Below are 20714 nucleotides of genomic sequence, written 5' to 3'. Positions count from 1 at the left end.
AGTTCTTTTAAAATTATTTCTGAACAGCATTACATGTATGGAAAGGGCTATAACTGATAGATCAAAACTTTAGAATTATGATGCCACTGCTGCTTTTTCAGGACTATTTACTTGAAATAAGCTATGAAAAAATAATTAAGCAAAATCACATTGGGTCGTGCACTTAAGATGGACTAATCTTAACATACTTTAAATCTAAAAACCAAAATAATGAAGAAAAATCTTTTCATTTGGGAAAATGCTGATTCATTTGCAGGCCAGCAAAAAGAAATGTTACTAGCAGGATGCCTTTGATAAACATCTACTGTGAAGTATAACACAAGCTAAGTGGAAAACTACAGACCACAGTGCAGCCTAGTTTCTGTCCCCTCCCACACACACGTCATTGTCATATTAGCCGTGAGATTACTCAGCCAACCCAGAGCCATGCAGGGGTTCCTACTTCTTCAATTTCAAAACACTTTCAAAGATCAGGTATAAGCATTTCATCTTGAACTTCTAGTTAACTTAGACACAGCATTTGTTTCAAACTGATATTTATAGTTCCTTCCAGTCAGCAAGAAGTACCAGTGAAAAGAGCTCCCATCAACCTGTAAAAAAATCTCATCAGTTATACCCTTAAAACATGTATTACAGCAAATCCTGTCAGGAACAACAGGATCACACATAAGTTTTATTTTCAAGTATTGACAGTTTCTACAGTGCCTAAAATGTATAACAGGAGTATGGCAACACAAGGAATATAACCTACACATGGGAAGAAACAGTGCCTGTAGGACAAGAAAGATGTGATTAAATAATGAGCTGTGGACTAGTTGCAGATCAAACTGAAGTCACACAGAAGAAAAAAAAATTTCTTCCTGGTTCAGCATGTGCAAACTGCAAATAAGTGCTCTTTACATGGTAGGGATTGAACATGTTTTTCCAGCTAACTTGTCTAAAAACCACACTTGGAAATTTTGCACGTATTTCTGTACTTTGCTGGGCAGAGAAGTTATTCTTAAAACCTGAATAAAACATGAAAAGCAATAAATAGTTACAGGGTTATGACTGGATCAAGTTTTTATCCTGGATATAGAGTTCAGCAGCAGTCTGTTGGCTAAGCCATGTCTGAATTCAGCAGTGATTTCATTCATGTATTCGACACTACTGTCATGACTAACTCTACTAATGTCACTTGATCAAAGTACTGCACGTAATCCTGCTAACACCGGCTGTGTTTAGTGAGCATTTCTCAGTTGCAGTGTTGACTTAACCAGGTTAAGACAACTTAATCTCTCTTCTTGGGTTCCCTCAACTGAGTAGATACAATTGTTTACAGCCTCCCAGTGAACCAGACTGAGATTTATGTTCGAAAGTTTCCTTTCTAGTGAGTTATTTTTTTATAGTAATATACAACCTTGGGAAACTAAAGGAGCAAGGGAACAGCAGTAAGCAGGTGAAGCAAAAACAGCATAACCAAATGCTTATGTCAGTATTTTGGTCTATTTCAGGCAAAACCAGCCCTTACAGTAGGTAGAGTTTTGTTGGGTTTAGGGTTGTTTACGTTTTGTTGTTGTTTTTTTAGTGCATAATCCAAGAAGATCTCAGCTTTTCCTGACAAATGCATTCCACACTATTGGAATAACTTTCAAGCAATGCCACTGTTAAAAGTATTGTTATCAAAATATTCCCAGGCACAACAGAGTAAGAGAGGCACAGCAAGCAGCAAAAGCAAAAAGCAGCCACTAACAAGCACTAGGCTCTGACACACAGTAAGACAAGTGAGCCCCATGGCAAGCACAGAGACCTGTCCATTAACAGCTGAACAGCACTAACAGCTATACATTTGATCTAGCACATCCCAATCAAATCTGTCATTATCTCAAACCCTTTGAGCCCCATGTTGGGTGCCAAAAAGGACTGTGGTGGTTTAACCCCAACCAACAACTAAGCCCCACACAGCTGCTCACTTACTCCCCCTCGGTGGGGCTGGGGAGAGAAACAAAGTCAGAAAAAACTTTCAAGATTTAGTCAGTTTAACAGGGAAAGCAAAAGCCACACATGCAAGCAAAACAAAACAATGAATTTATTCGCCACTTCCCATGGGCAGGCAGGTGTTCAGCCACCGTGAGGAAAGCAGGGCTCCATGACATGGAACAGTTACTTGGGAAGATAAACACCATCACTCCAAATACGACCCCTCTCTTCCATCTTGCAAACCAGATAGGTCTCGTAGAGCTAAGACTTCAATAAGTGAATTTAGAGAAATTTCACCAGGAATACAAGGGATTAAGGAAAAAAATTTAAGCTAGCTTAAATTGATTTCTAAACATTCGATTCTCGTTGCAAAAATGAGCAAATAAGTGAAATACACAAATTTTAACTGGTCACAAGTCATGAAGCAATGAATTAGCATTCAGAACTTTTAGTCTGAACAGTAGTCCCTGAATCACCAATGCAGACTGTCCACGCAATGAGCACTTCCTACCCTCATCTTACTAACCACAGAAAGTATGTTTTATATTCTCAAGAAAATGTTGGTATTTTATAGGTGCCAAGTTGCATTCTGCCAACACTAGTATGGAAGCTTCATGAAATATACTCAGTGCAAAAGATACCAACACCGAAGAAATTAATTGCAAAGATTGTTTCTAAAGTTCACCTAAGGCACAGGGAAAAAAATCCCGCTGTAGCACTTATCTAATTGAAATTTCATGCTACTTTGAGAAAATGCAAGACAGAGACTGCCTCTGGTTGTGCATACTTGAGAGACTCAGTGCTTTTTTTCTCTGTTACACCTCCTTTGTCCCACTTCATGCAACTCCCCAAGTCTTCCCATGTGCTTTAGCAGCCCTGAAGAACAGTAATAGAAGGATAATCGACTCCCCTCTCTCCCCAGCCCCTCAAGCTGAAAGGCTCCCATACCTTTTAACTGCGATTTGCAAGTCTATTTACATTCTTACCTTGAAATATTCAAAGGTAACCAGTATTCACCATGTCTAGGTTGGCTTCCTAAGGCCACAGGCAGAACTAGGATCAGCACAGAACTGCAGGTCGCTCTTTACTATACATTTTGAGTTTAAGAGCAGAGGGGTCATGAGAGAAAATGTGCTGTTCAGAGGAACTGGTGGCCCTTAATGGCAATATCACCACACTGGACAACAGAAACACTGACCTGTCACAAAATACTAAGTACAGTTATCAATTTCTAGAACTCACAGATCAAGAGGTGAAGTTTGGGGATAGACTAGTTCTCTTTATCTTAGACTTTTAAAGCTGGTTTTGCCAGGTTCCTATTTAGAGACACAGATATTTTACACGAGACCACTGGGAACTGTTCCAAAACAGTTCCAAAAAACCTGATTCTCCTCATTTGCTGACTCTAGCTAAAATCTGTTGTGAGAAGGGCAGGAGCAAGAAATGTCAGGAATAATTTTTACGGTCCCAATTTTCAAGTCTTTAGTCTGAGCAGATTTAGACCACAGCAACAAAAACATTTCTTGCCTACCTTACTGTGTTTTGCCTGCTAATGGGAGAATTAGTTTGATCTGTAAAAAGGGAACTAAGCTCAAGGGGGCCACAGGTGGGTGTACCCAGAGTTTCCAAACTTACATGCCAGAGCACGAGTTACCCAACCAGTCAAATTAAAATTGTAAACAGCTGCAAACAAACTTTTGCAGATGTTACTCATGTATGCTTCACACCCATAATTTGCAAGTCAAGTAATGCCAATATTTATGTACTGTAAGTACATAATTACGTTGCTATGGAACATAATATTCCCCCTCTAACTCAGGCTCAGGGTAAAGAGGTTTAATTCACTTAAAAGCACAACTGTGGTTAAGACTTTACACACCAATCATAATGCACATGGCTACTGCAACGAGGCAGGGGTTTCAGTGAATCTCCTTATAATAAAAGCAGTGTTTAGAAACACTGTTATTCACTCAGTCAATAATGTATGTAATATTTTATTACATATATGCTCCAAGTTTCAAGAACTGGACTTTAACATTAGAGTATAATGGTCAGGTTTCAAAAGCACAAACATGGGTGACAGTCCTGCTGACCACAAACTGGAAAAAATACTTGAGCTTTCTGGTTCTACTGAAGTTTAACAATACCACCTGTTGCTTCCTGAGTAACAGAGATGCTCACTTGCCAGCTCAGTCAGATGCAGAGTGTCACACCAAGCAGAAAATAATTAACACTGTACCTGCTACATCCTACAGGAAAAAAAATGGTGCTAAGACAGTGAAGAAGTTCCAGAGATTACTTTTTTAAGATTACTTAGTTATTATGGTCAGGTTAATACTCTTAGTTGTCCTTTTTTTTTCTTAATTCCCAGAATGAAAATTCCCTTGACATACAATTGAGATTAAGAGTCTATATCTATAGTTTAGGAAGATAATTATAGCATCTCTAATTACCATCAGAACAAGTTTTACAAGCTTTTTTAGTAACTCCATGTAACAGCCATATGATTAGAGAACATTAACGTTAGAATCTGAATCTCAATTACAGTAATTTCTACTTGTAAGTCCATTATATCACTACAGGGTCAAAAAGGCTGTTTAATTTTCACCTTTCCCATTTGAATTAAGTCTATTCCCAACTGGGAATTTTCTAGAGTTGAAACCATTTTCTCTTATATAGTATGATACTGCTCTAAGGCTTCCCCCCATAATTTCACAATATATACATTCAATATTAATTAAAACAGTTTTCACATAAGCCCTTAGGGATTTAAAGAAGAAAAAAATAAACAAGAAACACATGAAATGCTATTATAGAATAATATTTGAAGCATATAAATAATTAGATGTTTAAAAATATTCTGTATTTACCAGAAGAGTCACAGCTGTTCTATGCTCTAAAAAATACAGCAAAAAAAGGTACAGTTAAATTTATACTTCCTGTACTTCTTTTTTGCAGTATACTGTAATGTGTTCACTGTTAAGAAGCTGAGTTTTAAAAGCTGATTATTTGATCAACAGAAGCTGAGGAACTCTCATCTTCAAGAAATACTATTTCAGTTCTGAAAAGACCCTCCTCACTTATCTGACTCCAGACTCTGAAGGCAAGAGCTTCCCATTCTGTCCAAAGCCACAAAGCAATAAGTGACACTTCTTTTCCAAAAAGCATCACAACTGACAGGACTTATTGGTCACGTATCCTTCCACAGGAAAATATTCCCTTGCATATTTTCAGAAATAAAACATATTTGTCATCCTTTCTCCACCCACAAAACTAAATTTTTAAAGGAAAAAATCATTATATATCAACACAACCAAGAAGATAATAAATCTGCTGGTTCTAGAAGACCAAAAAAAAAGCACATTGAAAAATTACTTCAAGTGAAATTATCATATAACATAAGTCATTAGTTACCTTTATACGAACTTTTAGTGTGATTTAATTATTAGAATTCCTTAGGAAAAATAGCAGAGATAAGTTTTAAAAAATTTCTTAGAACTGTTAGACTGATGAGTTCATTCTCAACACAAGTAGAAGAGAGTTTCTATAATAACACGCAAAACGCTGCGTCTTGCAAAACCTACAGAACTTAAAGGGAAAGGAGAAATACAGGTGCATTTCCCTCTTTCTCTTCCAACACCAGCTGCTGATTGCAATGATGGTGAGACAGGTACTGTCTTCAAGTAGGGAATGGGAATGTGTTATGCAAACAGCACGTGAAAAGCTGCACTGGACATTCAAGTCAGAAAAGCTTCATGTAAGGAAGATTACATGGATTCCCTTATTGCAAACTTGCACCTAATAGCTAAACAGTTTTTGCTGTATACACATTTTTGAAAGCCTCAAAATACTGAGTAACCTGTAATAACAAGTAAGATAAACTATAGCTAGTATTAACAAAATGAATAAGCTATTTTCAGAGCTTATTCATGAAAGGGCAAATTCATACTGAATACTACAGTTTGAGAATACTGGGGTTGGATTGAGGTGCGGGTGACTTTTCTTTTTTTACTAAAAGAAAATATCACTATTCCACATGCTATAAAGGCACTTGTCCTTATAAAAACTATACCAACACTCAATTTGAAGCTTTCAGAAAGGTTCAGTCCTATAATATAATAGGTGTTTCTTGGAAGAAAAGAGATCAAATGTCAATAAAACACAGAATAAAACACAGAGCATTTACAGATGCTTTGCTTTAAAAATCATCAACAGGGAATGCATCTAGGTTGCAAGTCTAGTGCTCCACAATGGTAATGCAAATCTGAGAAGTGAAATTTCCAGTAATCAATACAAAAATTTTGCACTTTAAGGTGTTACTTTTTCAGAAATAGTATTAAAAGCCAACAAATTAACTCAAGCGCAGATAGAAGTTGGGACAAAAGCCCTGTTACACAGATAAGAAGAAACTTAAATACTGAAGAATTTATTAAAATAAGAACTTTATTTTCATCTCAATATTATTACTCACCCGCTTTGGCCCACTAAAAATCTTCCTGGTGTTTTCCTTAGATTTATCACCTTGCTTATTTGTGGATTTCTTATTGCCTTCAAGCACACCAGATGCATCCTCTGAAAACTCCAGATCTGTTAAAGGTAAATATAGAAATGAAACAACCATATTGAAAGCTGCTGTAAGAGCACTTCTCACATCTGACAATTCCACATGTACAGCTTCTGAAACTACATAATGAACAATCAGTCTTCATCAGAAAAAATCAGCTTTAAAGCCAAAGGCAGTTCTGGATGGAGCTCAGGTTTACTGACTGGAATGTCACAATATAACAAAGCATTACAAGGTATGTAGTCACAACCATCACTGAACCTCTTGTCCAAGCTACTGCTTCCCACTCCATACTCCTGTGAATCCCAGGTTACCTTTTACATGTGCTTACTTATGGCTTACTGCTACAACTCTGAACAGCAGATGAGTAAAACAGTAGATTGGGTTCTACAAAAGTGTGACATTAAGAGATTTAGAAGGAGAACACTTGACACTACCATTACAGGACCAAAGAATGGATCCTACTTCACTTCTCATGAAGGCACAGCCTTTTTATATTTGCTTATTCTGCTGTAAACAGAAAATAACATAGTCGTAAGCTCACAAAAGAATCAGATAGGAGGAATTGCTGAAATGGCCTTTCAATGTATCCAATACTTGCCTTACCAGTAATTCCAGTATTCAGTCTTGGATTGGAAATCAGCAATTCACCCATCTAATTAAATTCTTGTCCTTTTTTTTCTTTAAACTGGTGTTATCTCTGAACCCTTGGAGAGAAGGGTTTACTTGGCACAAAGCAGAAGTTACCATAAATTTCAAGACGGAGATACAGACATAGAGAAGCACCATTTCATCTGACAATCTGCTCAGAAAACACAACTATTCCAGAGAAGGTGCTGCTATTTGTAAACTGCACTGCAAAAATACAAGCAGGTTGGTTCAGTTACTGTAGCTCCAAGTGCACTGACATCCAGTAAACAAGACTGGCTGAGTGCTTGGGTAAGAAGGCAGCAAAGGCAAAACAGACAAGCAGCTGTCTAGGGGCACTTACAAGGACACAAAACCTGTCTCAGAGACTCAAGTACTCTTAAAACACAAGGACACAAAACCTGTCTCAGAGACCTAAGTACTCTTAAAATGCTCAAAAGTTTGTTAAACTGCAGCAAATTTCAACAGGCTTGGCAGCACCAGGGCAGGTGGAATGCCTACAGCAAGACACTTACTGGAACCAACCTCCTGCATCCCAGCTCACTGGTTTTCAGTTTAGTTGCATGATGTGAGCACAAGAGCTTAAAAACACAGCATGAACAGTCCCTCTGAAAATTAACTTTAAAAGATGTTTCAGCAAAATTAGTCTAGCCAAGGAAAAACATTTCAGGCCAATTTTCATTAACTTAAATAAAGCAAAACTACTTCCAAATCTATGTAAAAGTCAACTTAGTCCTTGGTGGAATTTGTCAATTCAAGGAGTAAAATCAAATTACTTGGATACACATCCTTACAAATCCTGAAATACTTTTGTAGAAGTCAGGCCCTGAATGCAATTCCAAAGAAAGCCAAACCAACAGAACTGGATCCACCTATTGCAGATTAAAAACTAAAAAGTAACTTATTTGGCTACAGCAATTACAAACAAGCAAGTCACTCAGAAACAAAAAATGTGTTCATCAGCACCATAATCTGTGCCTTGTGCTAAGACTTGGAACTGGCATTGGCTTCATTAATGATTAACAGTGCTTCAGATCAACCATGCCACAATTTCAAAATCACCTTAAGCTTCTTTGTTTGAATTCTATTCCTATGTGATTCTGAACTATCCCATTTAAATCAGATCATTTTAAATTCCAAGAAACTTCTTGATAAAAAACATTTCAACTCCTACTTACAATAGGATAATTTTGCATTTTCTGCTGTTGCTAGCACATCAAACACTTTTATGATTAGCTCTGTAAGATTATCTAGAATGCTTTTATTTGAGCAGTGCTTTTGGAGGCCTTCTAGGTACCCTAAAAGCACTCTGCATACATTAACTTGGCACGCTTTCAAATCTAAACTCAATAGGGTGTGTGGGAGAAACCTTTTGTTAACATGAACTGAGTGAGGCAAACACACCAACAGTTTGGTTAGCAGTGACACTACTGAAACTTGTTTTCCACTGCCTCTCTTGTATATGATTTTTCCCTCCCCTCATGGAAAAGTTGAGGATATTGACCTTTTTCTCAATATGGAAGCATGTAAGGCCTTTGCTCCTTTATCCAACCATTTTCAAGGCATTTACAATCTCTGAGATAATTTGCCTGTCTTGTGTAGAACTGGAAAGATGTTCAAAGACCAACTAGATGGCAACAGGCAGTTCTGCTTTAGTGTCTGAGGGTAATTCTGCAGAAGGTTTTGATGTCCAAACAGGACTCTGCCTTTGAGGACTTTGATGTAATCTTAACTGGCTAAAAATATTTACCCAATTAAAGTGATTTTGTTTTTGAGAAGATGCAAAGGAATTAAAAACAAAAGAAAAAAAACCAAACCCCAAAAAATCCAAAAACAAACAAAAAAAAAGGCAAGTTAGATCACCAGAAAGGAACTGAGTATTAAATACACAAAAGCTATTTTGTTATCCAAAAAGATTATAGGAATCTCATCTTGATCACTGAAAAGAAAAACAAATGCATGACACAAAGGTTAAGCTGTGTATCAGAACTGATGCACAAAGCAAAATGCTAAGCTGCAATAGAGATTTCTCTCAGATACAACTCCCCATTGATTACTACAGTCAAGTCAGTCATTTTCTTGCAGTATTAAAAGCTTCTCTTCACTAGTCACCCTGTGCTCTGGCTACTGAAATGACAGAGATAGTGTTTGACATCTGTGAAAGACTCACCAGTACTTTTGCTCCCTGACATTCTGGCAGAGTACAGCTGGGAGACACAGGAGTGAAAGGGGCTTTTGCTTCCCTGGGCTACTACACTGACTAGGATGAGAGAATTTTAGATTACAATGGGGGGAAAAAAAGGCAACTTTAACTAGAACTCCAAGCTTCAGCAAAAATCTAAGGTTCTAAGTTAAGAAGTTCCTTCATTAAAAGAAAAGTGCATGAACAGCACCTAGGAATTTAACAGCTGGAGCATCTTGTGGTTTGGGGTTCTTGGGGGTTTTATTTGTTTGGCTTTTTTAGTGCTTTTTTTAACTATTTCAGCAGGCAAATCTATCATAAAAGTGAACAACAGAAAAGACACTTTGGTGAAAGACAATCTAACCAAAATGGAATTGATCTATTTTGCAATTTCTCCTGCAGTACAATACTGTCTCTGTAATGTTTAGTGCTTTCTTAAATTTCATTTGTAGAGACATTTTAATAGGTACTGTTAAACTTACTTTCCCCCAGCTGTGAGCTACTAGACTGGAAGGAATAGTCCATTTCCTGTTTCATTATAAAATCTTTGTAAGATATTTTAAACTAAGACTCTAAAACATGTTTCATAAAAATAGGCCTAGATTAGGGTAAGTAACCAAATCAGTGTTACGGCAAAAATGTTGTAAGACTGTAACAAAGCACTGAAAGCATCAATCTCTTGGCAAGCTGACTATGCCATGAAACAGTCTTTACATGCAGAATACCAAAATCAGTCTCAGGAATTTCTGGGGCTAAAATTCAGAGAGGCAATCTGGCACCTCACCTGTCAACCTGGAATGGGAACACTGGATTTTTATCTGTGGATTTATTCATTAACGAAAAAAAAAAAAAAAAAAAACCAAAAAAGAACAGCACATACAGGGCTCAGGTAGCATTTGCACCTCTCAGTACTCTTCATACTTTCAGGAAAGAAATTTAGGGTGCAAGATGTTCTGAAAGCTTTTTCTGAGGTTTGGAGTCAAAAGTGGCACTGTCCATGGAAGCAGAAGTCACTTTTTTCAGTATGTAAAGATGATACCTCAGAGCAAGCCACATTCTACTGCAACTTCAGGCTTAAATCCAGAAGTCCTTGATAATTATCTGATTCAGCATCATTGTATTTAAGGACCTTAATATGGTTGTTGTGAGTGATCATGATGCTCAAAATTTGCAAAGGTCTGAAAGAAGACAGCACAAACTTTATAAAAGGAGTCCTACAAATTTTAGGACAACATCAGACTCCTTGTTTTTGTAATCTATACTACAGGGTATTACCCTTTCCAGAAGAAAAACTGCAAGTCAAATCTCACCTGGCTACAGCAGCACGAAACAGGAAATCAAATGAGCAAAGGAGCTGCAAAATAAAGGGAGAGCATCTCCCAGCAGAGGCAGTGAGAGGTAGCTCTTACCTGGGAAGTGGAGAAGTGTTAAGAACTAACAAAATGTGAATATACATCTACCTGTGCCATGGAACTCTCTTAGGAAAATATTTCAGAGAAATCATCTGTGATACCTCAGAGTATAAAGGCCTCCTTGGTGAATGTAGAGCTGAATGCAAACTGTAGGTATTTTGAGACTCCAAAGGACAGCAGCTGAAAGGATTATGTGATGGGTCAGCAACTCAGCTGCATTAACTGTACAAAGAATTTTTTCCCTTGGAATAAATGGCTGAACAAAGACTCACCAGAGACAAGGACTCGGGAGTATTTCTTAAGCGGCCCTGTAAGTTAAGCCCATTTTCCAAAGAGGCTGGAATGCAAGTGCCTCATCATAAGTAAATTTTATTAAAACAAATCAAGGTTGTGTTTGAAAACACAATCTTCTCAGACAACCTCAGTATCCCTTTGTTCCTTTTCAACTCTATATAAAACCCCAGCACTTACATTTACCTTTGATTAAAAGGCTTACAGACAATTCTGGTTTTAGAAACCATTATAATTAGAACAGATAAATGAACATTTTTTCCTATGAAATTTTATTTCTGGATTGTATTAGCAGAAGCCATTTGTAGGGGAAAAAACCCAGCTTCTCCAACATTTGCAAGGCTGGATTGAGTCCTTCCCTCCCCCCACCACAATGAAATACATCCAGCCAAAGTCTTAAAAATTTAACAACTTCAGTGAACGGATAAAAGCTCCTCATGCTTCATGCTCCAAAATGGAGGTCCAAGAAGTTCCTTAAAACAGTGGCAATGTTTTGAAATACTTATTCCAACATGTATGATTCTTTGGCATTAGACTTTTTCAAAATGTAAAAGCTAAGAAAACACCCTTCACCAAAGTTACTCCTTTTGTTCTTCACCAGCATACCTCAACCTTTAAAGTCATTATGCAGGACCCAAGCGACCACCAAGCAAGTCTCATTTTTCAAAGGATCTCAAACACCAGAACTTGCTCAGTGTACGCTGCGTGCAGTTTTGCTCATATTTGTGTGTGTTGAGTACACATGCACACACACACACCCCTGACCTGTGCAAGAGATAGAGGTATCTAAAAACTGGAAACAAAAGCAGAAACACATGAATATGCAGAGGCTCTCCCAAAGTCAGTTATCTGACTGGCACTCCACAGGTCCTCCACAGCCTCTCCCTTGAGCTGTGCACCCTCAGATAAGCTAGGACTTGAGAAAGGTCTAAACTGCCTACAAACATGTTCAAAACTACAAAAAGACATTTCACATCTCTTAAGAACTGCTTGAATTTCTGCACTCAGCTCCATAATTCTGGGTTGATGTGGTGCTTCTGTGGGCAGATATCTGCCTTCCAGGCATCGGTACTGTATGCTCAACACACTAAAAAGGTAAGAAACTTCTGTTCAAAAAGAAAAAAACTAACTCTGGCAAGAGATCAAAGGGTATAAAGCATACTGCAAGACAGATATGAAACACCAGAGAGGACCACAGCAGAAATAAGTGAATTTAACTGTTACATTTCCAAATCGGTACTATTGTTCAACAAACTCCTAGACATGCTGGAAAAAGAAAAAATCAATTAAAATTAAATATTAAATATGTATTCCAAAAGAATTCTACTTACCTGCATTAGTACTGAGCTGGTTGTCCTGGGAACAGTTTTCATTGCCATCAGAGGTTGACTGTAGTGAAGAAGAGGGTGCAGTTCTACTTCGTTTTTTGTTAGCTTTCCTTTCTGCTATCTGCCACTCTTCATCTTCGTCCTCACTTTCACTTAAGTCATCAAACCCAAAGTATTTGATTTTGTAATTGGAACTCCCAGAACTTCTAGAGGCGCCTTCGCCTCCCCCTCCCTCGTCTTGATCATCAAACCCAAAAAACTCTAACTTGACATCCTTTTTGGATTTGGTATTGCTTGGTCGAAACCTGGTTGTAGTTTTTGTGGTGGCCATATCTGCTTTTTTCCTCAGGCGCCCAGCTTCTCCCAGGTCAGCAGGGGTGGCTGTGGTGAACTCATCCATGCGTTCCATGGTATCCTGTATAGTAACGTTACAAACTGATAAGCAAGACGGATGTAGAACAGTGTAGTCTCTAGTCCGTCCAACCGTCCCTCTAAAACTGGTCCCACTACTTAAAGAAACTTTTTTTCCTGGGTTCAGACCATCATTATTTGACTCATTGTTTGCTTTGGATAAAGACTGACTAGTGCCATCCATTAGCTTGTCAAAATTTGTTGCCCCCTGTGGTTTTGCTTTGTTGGATCGACAATATGTCCTACAGTTGCTTGGCCTAGGAATAGGTTGCACGAGTTCTTCACTAATGGCTTCCTTTGGGTTTTCAGTATCTTCTTTATCACACTCCTCATCCTTGCTCTTCATCTCTGAGAGATGTTCATTGTCAAAGTGTAATATATACTCTCCAGTTCTGGTGTCTTCAGTTTCATCCTCCCATTCATACAAGTGAGTTCTTAGTGGCCCCTTCATCTGAGATGTTTCTGAGGGAGAGTCTGCTGTTTTTCCCATGTGGGAGTCCCAAGAATCAGGCAAGTCCTTGGCTTCAATGTTGCATCTAGATGTGTCTGTAGTCTCAGCATTGGTTTTGTTACTGACCTCAGCATTCTCATAGATGAAATGACTGTTCTCATTATCCTCATTCAAATTCTGGATTTTATCTACAAGAAAAGATACACTTATTACAAAAAAGCAGTATTAAAAAAATCATCACCTTTGTGGGCAACTTTGAAAAAAGTCACAATATCACAACAACTATTCAATGACAAACCATTAGAAGTCTTTATTAAGCCCCCTAATTTAAAGCTTTTGATGTAATAAAGTTATCTTATAATTTCTAGCCAGAAAAATGACTTTGAAAATGAGCAACATGAGAAAATCCTAAATACAACCACTTATTTACCCAGGCAAACTACATGAAAAAGGAGAAAGTCTGCAGTGAAATCTTCAGAAAAGGCAATTTTCAACATTTTACATGCAAGTGACTTACAGTGAACAATTACAGATGAAGAACAATTACAAAGCATTTTCTAATTGTATGAAAGAATTTCCTTCTTGTACATAAGTGTTTTGTTTTAATCTTATGTAAACACCCCACCCCCCCCAAATCCTTGTTTACATCAAATTATTTCAGCTACACTTGTGTTTCAAATGAAAGGCTCCCAATATAGATTTTAGTGTCAGCTTTGCTTCGGATATACTTAAGTACTTTTTGCTTTTGCATAGAAATTGGAAGAAACACAAAACATCTATGAATCAATGACTTAACTAAGTTTCAATATATTCATTTTTAGTAGTATAAGATGCATTAGAGTAGTCCACTGTAGTCAGAAAAGACACAGGCAGCTCACAGCCGCTCCTTCAGATACTCCTGGTGCAAGAACTACATAGCAGTGAGGCTCCATCACAGGAGAACTGAAAAGCACCATGGGCCACAGAACCTACTGATGAAGTTTATTTAACTTGCTGAAAACTACCCTATAATTCCCTGCTTAACACATGAACTGTAAAGCCACTAAAACCCGTGTAAGCAAACCACTAACATACCAGTACAACAATGCTACAGTCCCTGTTAGGAGCTGCATTGTAAGTTTTGCTCCATGTACCTTGAACAGAATGACACACGTCAGCAACTCCTGTTTGCTGCTTCAAAATGCTTTTGGACGTCCAAAAGAAATACAGAAAATTCAATTGTCTTTATAATTTAAAATCACAGCACTTCTGAAATGCAGGTTTTTACAACGGATTTCTACATATCTGAAGAAGAGCTGCTGCCAAAAATTAGTCTTGCACTTCTCCAGCCCACAGCCACACTCATCTTACACTGTCAAAGAGAACAAATCTCACTGTGAGAAGTCAGTTTTTGCAAGGCTTGTTTCCAGCTGACCAGCATCCACACCATAGTAATGTCAGGAAGACAGTACCCAAGTCTTCCACCCCTCATCCTCTCAACTGATGGGGAAACCATTCCCCTTGGCTTCCCCAAATACCAACAAAAGCTTAGTGGATTTGGTACCAGAGTATGATGATGATTGCCATAATCTGTTGCTGGCCTCACACACACAAAGACACTCTGCAACACAAGTGTGCTATTTCCTGGAAATAAGAATTTCTTTGAAATTTCTGGGCCAGTATCACCAAACACAGGAACCAAGGTGTCTGCCGTTACTACTGACCCTCATTCAACCGGCTGCCAGGGCCAGGAGGAGCAAGATAAGAAGTCTGACTGGAATGCAGAAGACACTGGCACACAGAAGAGTAGCATGCAATGTGATAAACTGGAAAAAAAGAAGCAACTAGGACAGGTACAAGTGAAAACAAAAATGCCAGAAGAGAACGTGCTTGGAAGACAAAGGCGCAGAATGCTACAGTAATAAAAGATGCTCCACTGGCAGATTGCAACCAATTTGTTAGGTAGCAAATTCTTCCTAAGCCCATCAGTAAAATGAGGGCTTGAGCATCCCTTTAGCACTAGTCTTGGCTGCATCAAACTTCATCAGCTTCCATTTACTCAGGTGGCACAAATGTTTCATAGCACTGACCAGAAGATTTCAGCCCTCGTGAGGGAACTGCACATCAGCACTGTCCCAGGGACTTGGTGCTCATTTGTTTTCAAAGTAAAATGGCATCATGTAAATGTCATCCTTGCACAAATGGTTTATAGAAGAACTTTAAGGTTCAAGACCAGAATTCTAGTAAAAGAAAGGACCCCAAATCCAGTTTTGGTTTAACCCTAGCTGAAATTCCTCAGGGAGCCAGGACAAATACCTCACAAACTGCATCCAAGTTTTCTGGGAGTCCAGCTGAGGTGGAATTCTGAGGCCTAGAATTCATGGCCATGAGCTGAGACAGGGAAGATTCAGGCTAAATACAAGAAAATAGATTTTTCACTGTTAGGGTGGTCAGGCATTGGAACAGCCTGTCCAGGGAAGTCAGTGGAGTCACTGTCCGGATCTGGTGCTGGAAGATTTATTTTAGGGCTTTAAGGCTTAATGTGAAGTGACAGGTTAATGGTTAGACTCAATGATCTTAAATATCTCTTCCAACCTTGATGATTCAATTGTATGATTATAGTTATATCATAGAAGTATACACACTCAGCTAGAAATAAAAAAGCTCTTCACAGAATATATGAAATGTGAAACTAAATTCCTCAGAGAACAAAGAACCCTAACCCTAGCCATCTCAGTGATGGAATCATGGCTAATTTTTTCAGTATCAATATGTTGTACAAGAAATCTTGTTATTCCCATTTCAATCTCATGCTCGTGACAGTCCAAGAGGCCCAACCAAAATTAATCTTTCTGTAATTGAGGAGTTTGACAGTGTACAGTATGTTCCTTTTCCCCCCATATGTTTAATGTTATTGTGCAGCTGAAGACTACCATAACACTTAGACATGAAAACTAGCAAATTAAATTAAAACAAATTTTCAGGCTTCCTTGCTAGAATACACTATTTTGCAGCCTCACTGCTACTGCTCCGTATCTGAAGGCATAATACTTTAATTAATAATGCCTAAGCAACATTAAAATAAGTACATTTAAAATATTCCTGTCTTCCCTTACTAAACAATACTGAATTGTTAGGAAGAAGTTTCAGTATGCACGTCTGAAAAAGGAGATGTTTTCTCATCCTCAGAAAGTCTATGATTTTAGAGAGACACATTTCATACCAGGACTGAATCAAATCTCATCTACCCAGGGCAGGAATAGAATATACGTGTACCTATGTACATTACAACAACCCAAGGGTCAAATAATTCAGGAATCTGTTTGAAGATGAAAAAGGTTGAAATTTCATTTCACATTATCATCTCAGCTATGCTGTACTCTCAAGCAGGAAAGATGATTAACACATCAAGCCTGGTAAACCAACTGAAGAGGACAAAGCTGATTCAGTTCAGTAGCACTAACAAAAAGGAAAAAATTACCAAGCAATCTTCCTCCAAAGAAACAATTAATCAATGACTCTCAAAAGTTTATTTTTTTTAACACTCCGCTACTAACAGATCACCAGAACCATGACTACCCTATAATACTTAATTCCACATATGTTCTCTTAAAACTCCAGATTTTTAATATGCAAAAAGCAAAGATATTCAGGGAGTATATATTTAACTCTTTCACTTAAGATCACTTCATCTAAAACATACTCCATGAATTCTTGCTGTTTATTCATCAGTTCTGATGTAGTGTTGAGCAGCTGAAACCGCTTTACTTTTTCAGATCCCTGCCAGGAAGTTACTGTCAGTAGTCAAGAGCTAAAGCCATCACCTCCTAGGCCATTGTAAGAAAGGCAATCCTTATGACACATCACCTACAGCACTGCTTTTATTTCAAAAAGTTTTTCTACCATGCTGTGCTGGTTTGGGCTGAAGTAGAGTTAACTTTCTTCACAGAGGTTAGTATGGGGTTATGTTTGGGTTTTGTGCAGAACACAGAGTTGATAATGCAGAGATGTTTTTGTTATTGCTGAGCAGAGCTCACACAGAGCCAAGGCCTTTGCTGCTTTCTGTACTGCCACACTGGCAAGGGAGTTGGGGGTGCATGGGAGATTGGGAGGAGACACAGCTGGGACAGGTGACCCAAACTGACCAAAGGGATATTCCATACCATAGGACATCATGCTCAGTATATAAGTTGGGAGGAAGAAGAAGGAAGGGGGGACATCTGGAGTGATGACGTTTGTCTTCCCAAGGAACCGTTACGCGTGATGGTCCCTGCTCTCCTGGAGGTGCTGAACACCTCCTGTCTGTGGGAAGAAGTGAATTAATTCCTTGCTTTGCTTTGCTTGTGTGTGCAGCTTTTGCTTTCTCTATTAAACTGTCTTTATCTCAACCCATGAGTTTTTCTAGCTTTTACCCTTCTGATTCTCTCCCCATCCCATTGGCGGGGGAGTGAGTGAGTGGCTGGGTGGTTCTTGGCCGCTGCTGGGGTTAAACCACAACACATGCAATAGATTATTTCACCAATAACAGAGTCAAACAGATAATATTTTCATTAAGAGTGAATTTTGGTTAATTCTGATAATATAGTTACACACAGAGAAAAACTATTCTACAAATTGTCCTAGAATAATTTAGAAGACACTAAAATTAGCCCAATATTTGTATGGCTCTGAACGAGCAACACAGTGCCATCTAATCATCTGTGACCTATTAAGGGAACAAAACTTTCTACTCTTAGTGCAGCAGCCTCATTTGGACAAACCGAGGCATCAGTTGAGAGATGCATCATGACAAGAACAATTCCACTTCACTTCTATTTGCTTTGTTTCAATTTTTCTGTACTTGCTGTGCTGTGGTTGTTACATTTTTGTTCCCAGAGAACCTCCTATTCTGCTCTCCAATTTCCCACTTGCCCAACCCACCTGCTTGTTTCCCCATGCTTGTTCCCAACACTCCCAAAAACAAAACCAAGGACACTGAAATGGCTGTTAATTTCTCAATGCCTGTCTGCACCACCTGTATGAGAACCACCAAAACCACAGAGGTACTTCAAGGCATTGGTACCTGAAGGCTTTCAGCCTGAATTCCTTGTTTCTCTTGATCTGTAAATGTGAGAAAAATCTCTTTCTCCAGTCAGCTCTGCTGACTTATAAATAACAAATCCATTCTATCCCAGTCAAATGGCTTTATCGGTGCTTAGTTCACTGGACTCCCAAGAAATAGCCTTACAAGCCAAACACCATTAACAGCTCTTTATGTCCACAGCAGGACTTCTGCTGCTTCCTGAAGCCATGTATTGTTCTGAGTATGTCCATAAGCAACTCTGAATCCTGAGCCGTCTGAGAAGACTCCACAAGTATCAACAAAGTGTTACATCTCATTTTCCACTTTCAGTTATTAATTTAATATGGCAACCCAAGTTACTCTTAAACAGCAAACAAGTGGCAGATAACCTCCCCCTTCGTTTTGAGGCACCAAATTAAAAACACACGATACTTAAGGTTTTACCCACTGCACTAGGGAGGTTTTTCCACCTCCAGTAATAAAGCAAGGCTGAAGGACAATGCAACCACTAAACTCTTTAGTGTACACCAGGTAGAAAGTTTGGCTTTAAAACTGGATCATTATAACGCATTAGTGGAAAACTAAGCAGTGACATTTAGAGGAATACTTCTCAAAGGATACTTCGTCTAGTCACTGTTCTCATCTCATCAGTGGGTCAATAGCTGTCACACTGAAGCTTCAATACCAGAAATTACTGTAAATCACTTCCTAATTGCCCAAAGGTGTACAATAACAGCAATTCCAATAACCTTGATTTTTAAAATGATGGTATTTATTGGTAGTAACTGTTACAGCAGAAGCTAGCAGGACTGTAGAAAAAATTATGAGAAAACGAACTAATTGTGAATTATTAGATGCTCTGTAGTTCAAAAGAGGCATGTGACATCTCCTCCCCTTTTTAACTGCAATTAGGCTCTTTTGGGACAAGTATCAGAGTAAGTCTCTCAAGTAATTTCAAATCAGCAATAGCACATAACTTCTACACCCCCACCCCAACCCCCCAGTAGAAGCACATTATTCCTAGGAACTATAGCAATGTTCTGTTGTAATCATGATTTGCTTTCTGTTTAAATCTCTAAAACTTAACCACAAGAGTACAACAGAACCAACCAAAATGACTGACAGGTCTAAACTGAATATTAACTGATGAACACATACCTCTTGGTTTATTTTATGCTCTAGTTTATGTCACTTCACAAGTCTTTTGTACTGCAGATGAATTAAAAAAAAAGCAAACAACAAACAAGTGCAACTTCAACTCTTTGCCACCAAAGATGAGATGTGTTCACACACACAGATGCACATGATCAAAAACGTAGAACTATATTTAAGTGATTATGACTATTGTTCCAAGTACACTTTTTAAAAAGACCACTATAGACAAAATTTCAAGTTCAGACATTGCAGGACATTCAATTTACATAAGGAAATAGACTTTATACTCCTGTAGAGATATGAAACCATTGGAACAGCAGCAATGTGATAGTTGTCCAAAGTCCACCTTTGAACATTTAACAAATACACATCTAGACATATCAAACAGACTAGATGAATATAAAAGATAGTATTATGTTTCTATATTTCCTTAAAAACATGTACTTAATATAAGCACTCACTTACTAGATGGAACAAATGCTATTCCATACACCCAACAAAACCAGTAAATGTCTTGTGTCTACCATAAGTAGCCATACAAAAATACTTTCATAAAAGAGAAATTAATATTTGTTAGAAATAAAAAACATACATCCTTCAGCTCAACATTTCTGATAATTCTGACATTTAAATGTCTCAGACTTCAACTTCATTTTTTTAAGCACCTGTAACACCTTGCACTTACTTTAAAAGGCTTTCCTTAAGAAAAACATACCTGAAAAGCCATTCCCAAAGAGCTCTCAGAAACATTACTACTTCTTCATTGTACCACATGAGAAAAGGAAGAGTATCTCCCCACCCACAAAACATTCAGTTTAATCACAATAATAAAAGACACCATATAATTATACACTTGTTGAGATGGTGGAAAGTCTAAAAAACTGCAAGGCTTGCAGAAATGCCACAGTGAAAAGAATTACCTTGGGTTTGTTTTTCAACTGTATGCCATCCATAAAATAAATGGATAATGGGATGAGGACAGTGGGCTATGGGGACAGGACAGGAGCTTCAGTTGTACAAAGGTCTCAGGAGCCTGAAATGTTTTCCCAGGATTTGTTACACAGCTTGTCAAAGTTGCTCCGTTTTGTCAAACTAGTGCTACTTGCCTTTTTGCCTGGACAACTTCACAGATTCCTCAGCCAGTTTTTTAGACAGCCCAAACTGGTATTTTCTGGTATCATGACTGATGACACAACTAGAATATTTACAGTAATGAAACTTTACAGATATGACTGACTACCACCTAGAATCACACTTTTAGCATCTGGGTGC

The 20714-nt window shown here is 38.2% G+C and overlaps 1 protein-coding gene across 1 annotated transcript in view; it reads right to left on the bottom strand.

Moving 5' to 3' along the window:
• The window catches only part of WAPAL (wings apart-like homolog (Drosophila)), a 66207-nt gene that overhangs the window by 35138 nt on the left and 10355 nt on the right, over nt 1-20714 (bottom strand). Inside the window, exons 2-3 of the mRNA XM_009084308.1 lie at nt 12388-13434; nt 6431-6546 (exon numbers count right to left, since the gene is read on the bottom strand). Of these exons, the coding sequence (XP_009082556.1) occupies nt 6431-6546; nt 12388-13434 (1163 nt within the window). The remainder of the gene's footprint in view (nt 1-6430; nt 6547-12387; nt 13435-20714) is intronic.

The sequence above is a fragment of the Acanthisitta chloris genome, unplaced genomic scaffold (assembly GCF_000695815.1).
Source record: "Acanthisitta chloris isolate BGI_N310 unplaced genomic scaffold, ASM69581v1 scaffold6911, whole genome shotgun sequence".
Taxonomy (NCBI): domain Eukaryota; kingdom Metazoa; phylum Chordata; class Aves; order Passeriformes; family Acanthisittidae; genus Acanthisitta; species Acanthisitta chloris.
The sequence above is the reverse complement of the archived record's forward strand: the minus strand, read 5'-3'. Positions and strand labels throughout refer to the sequence as shown.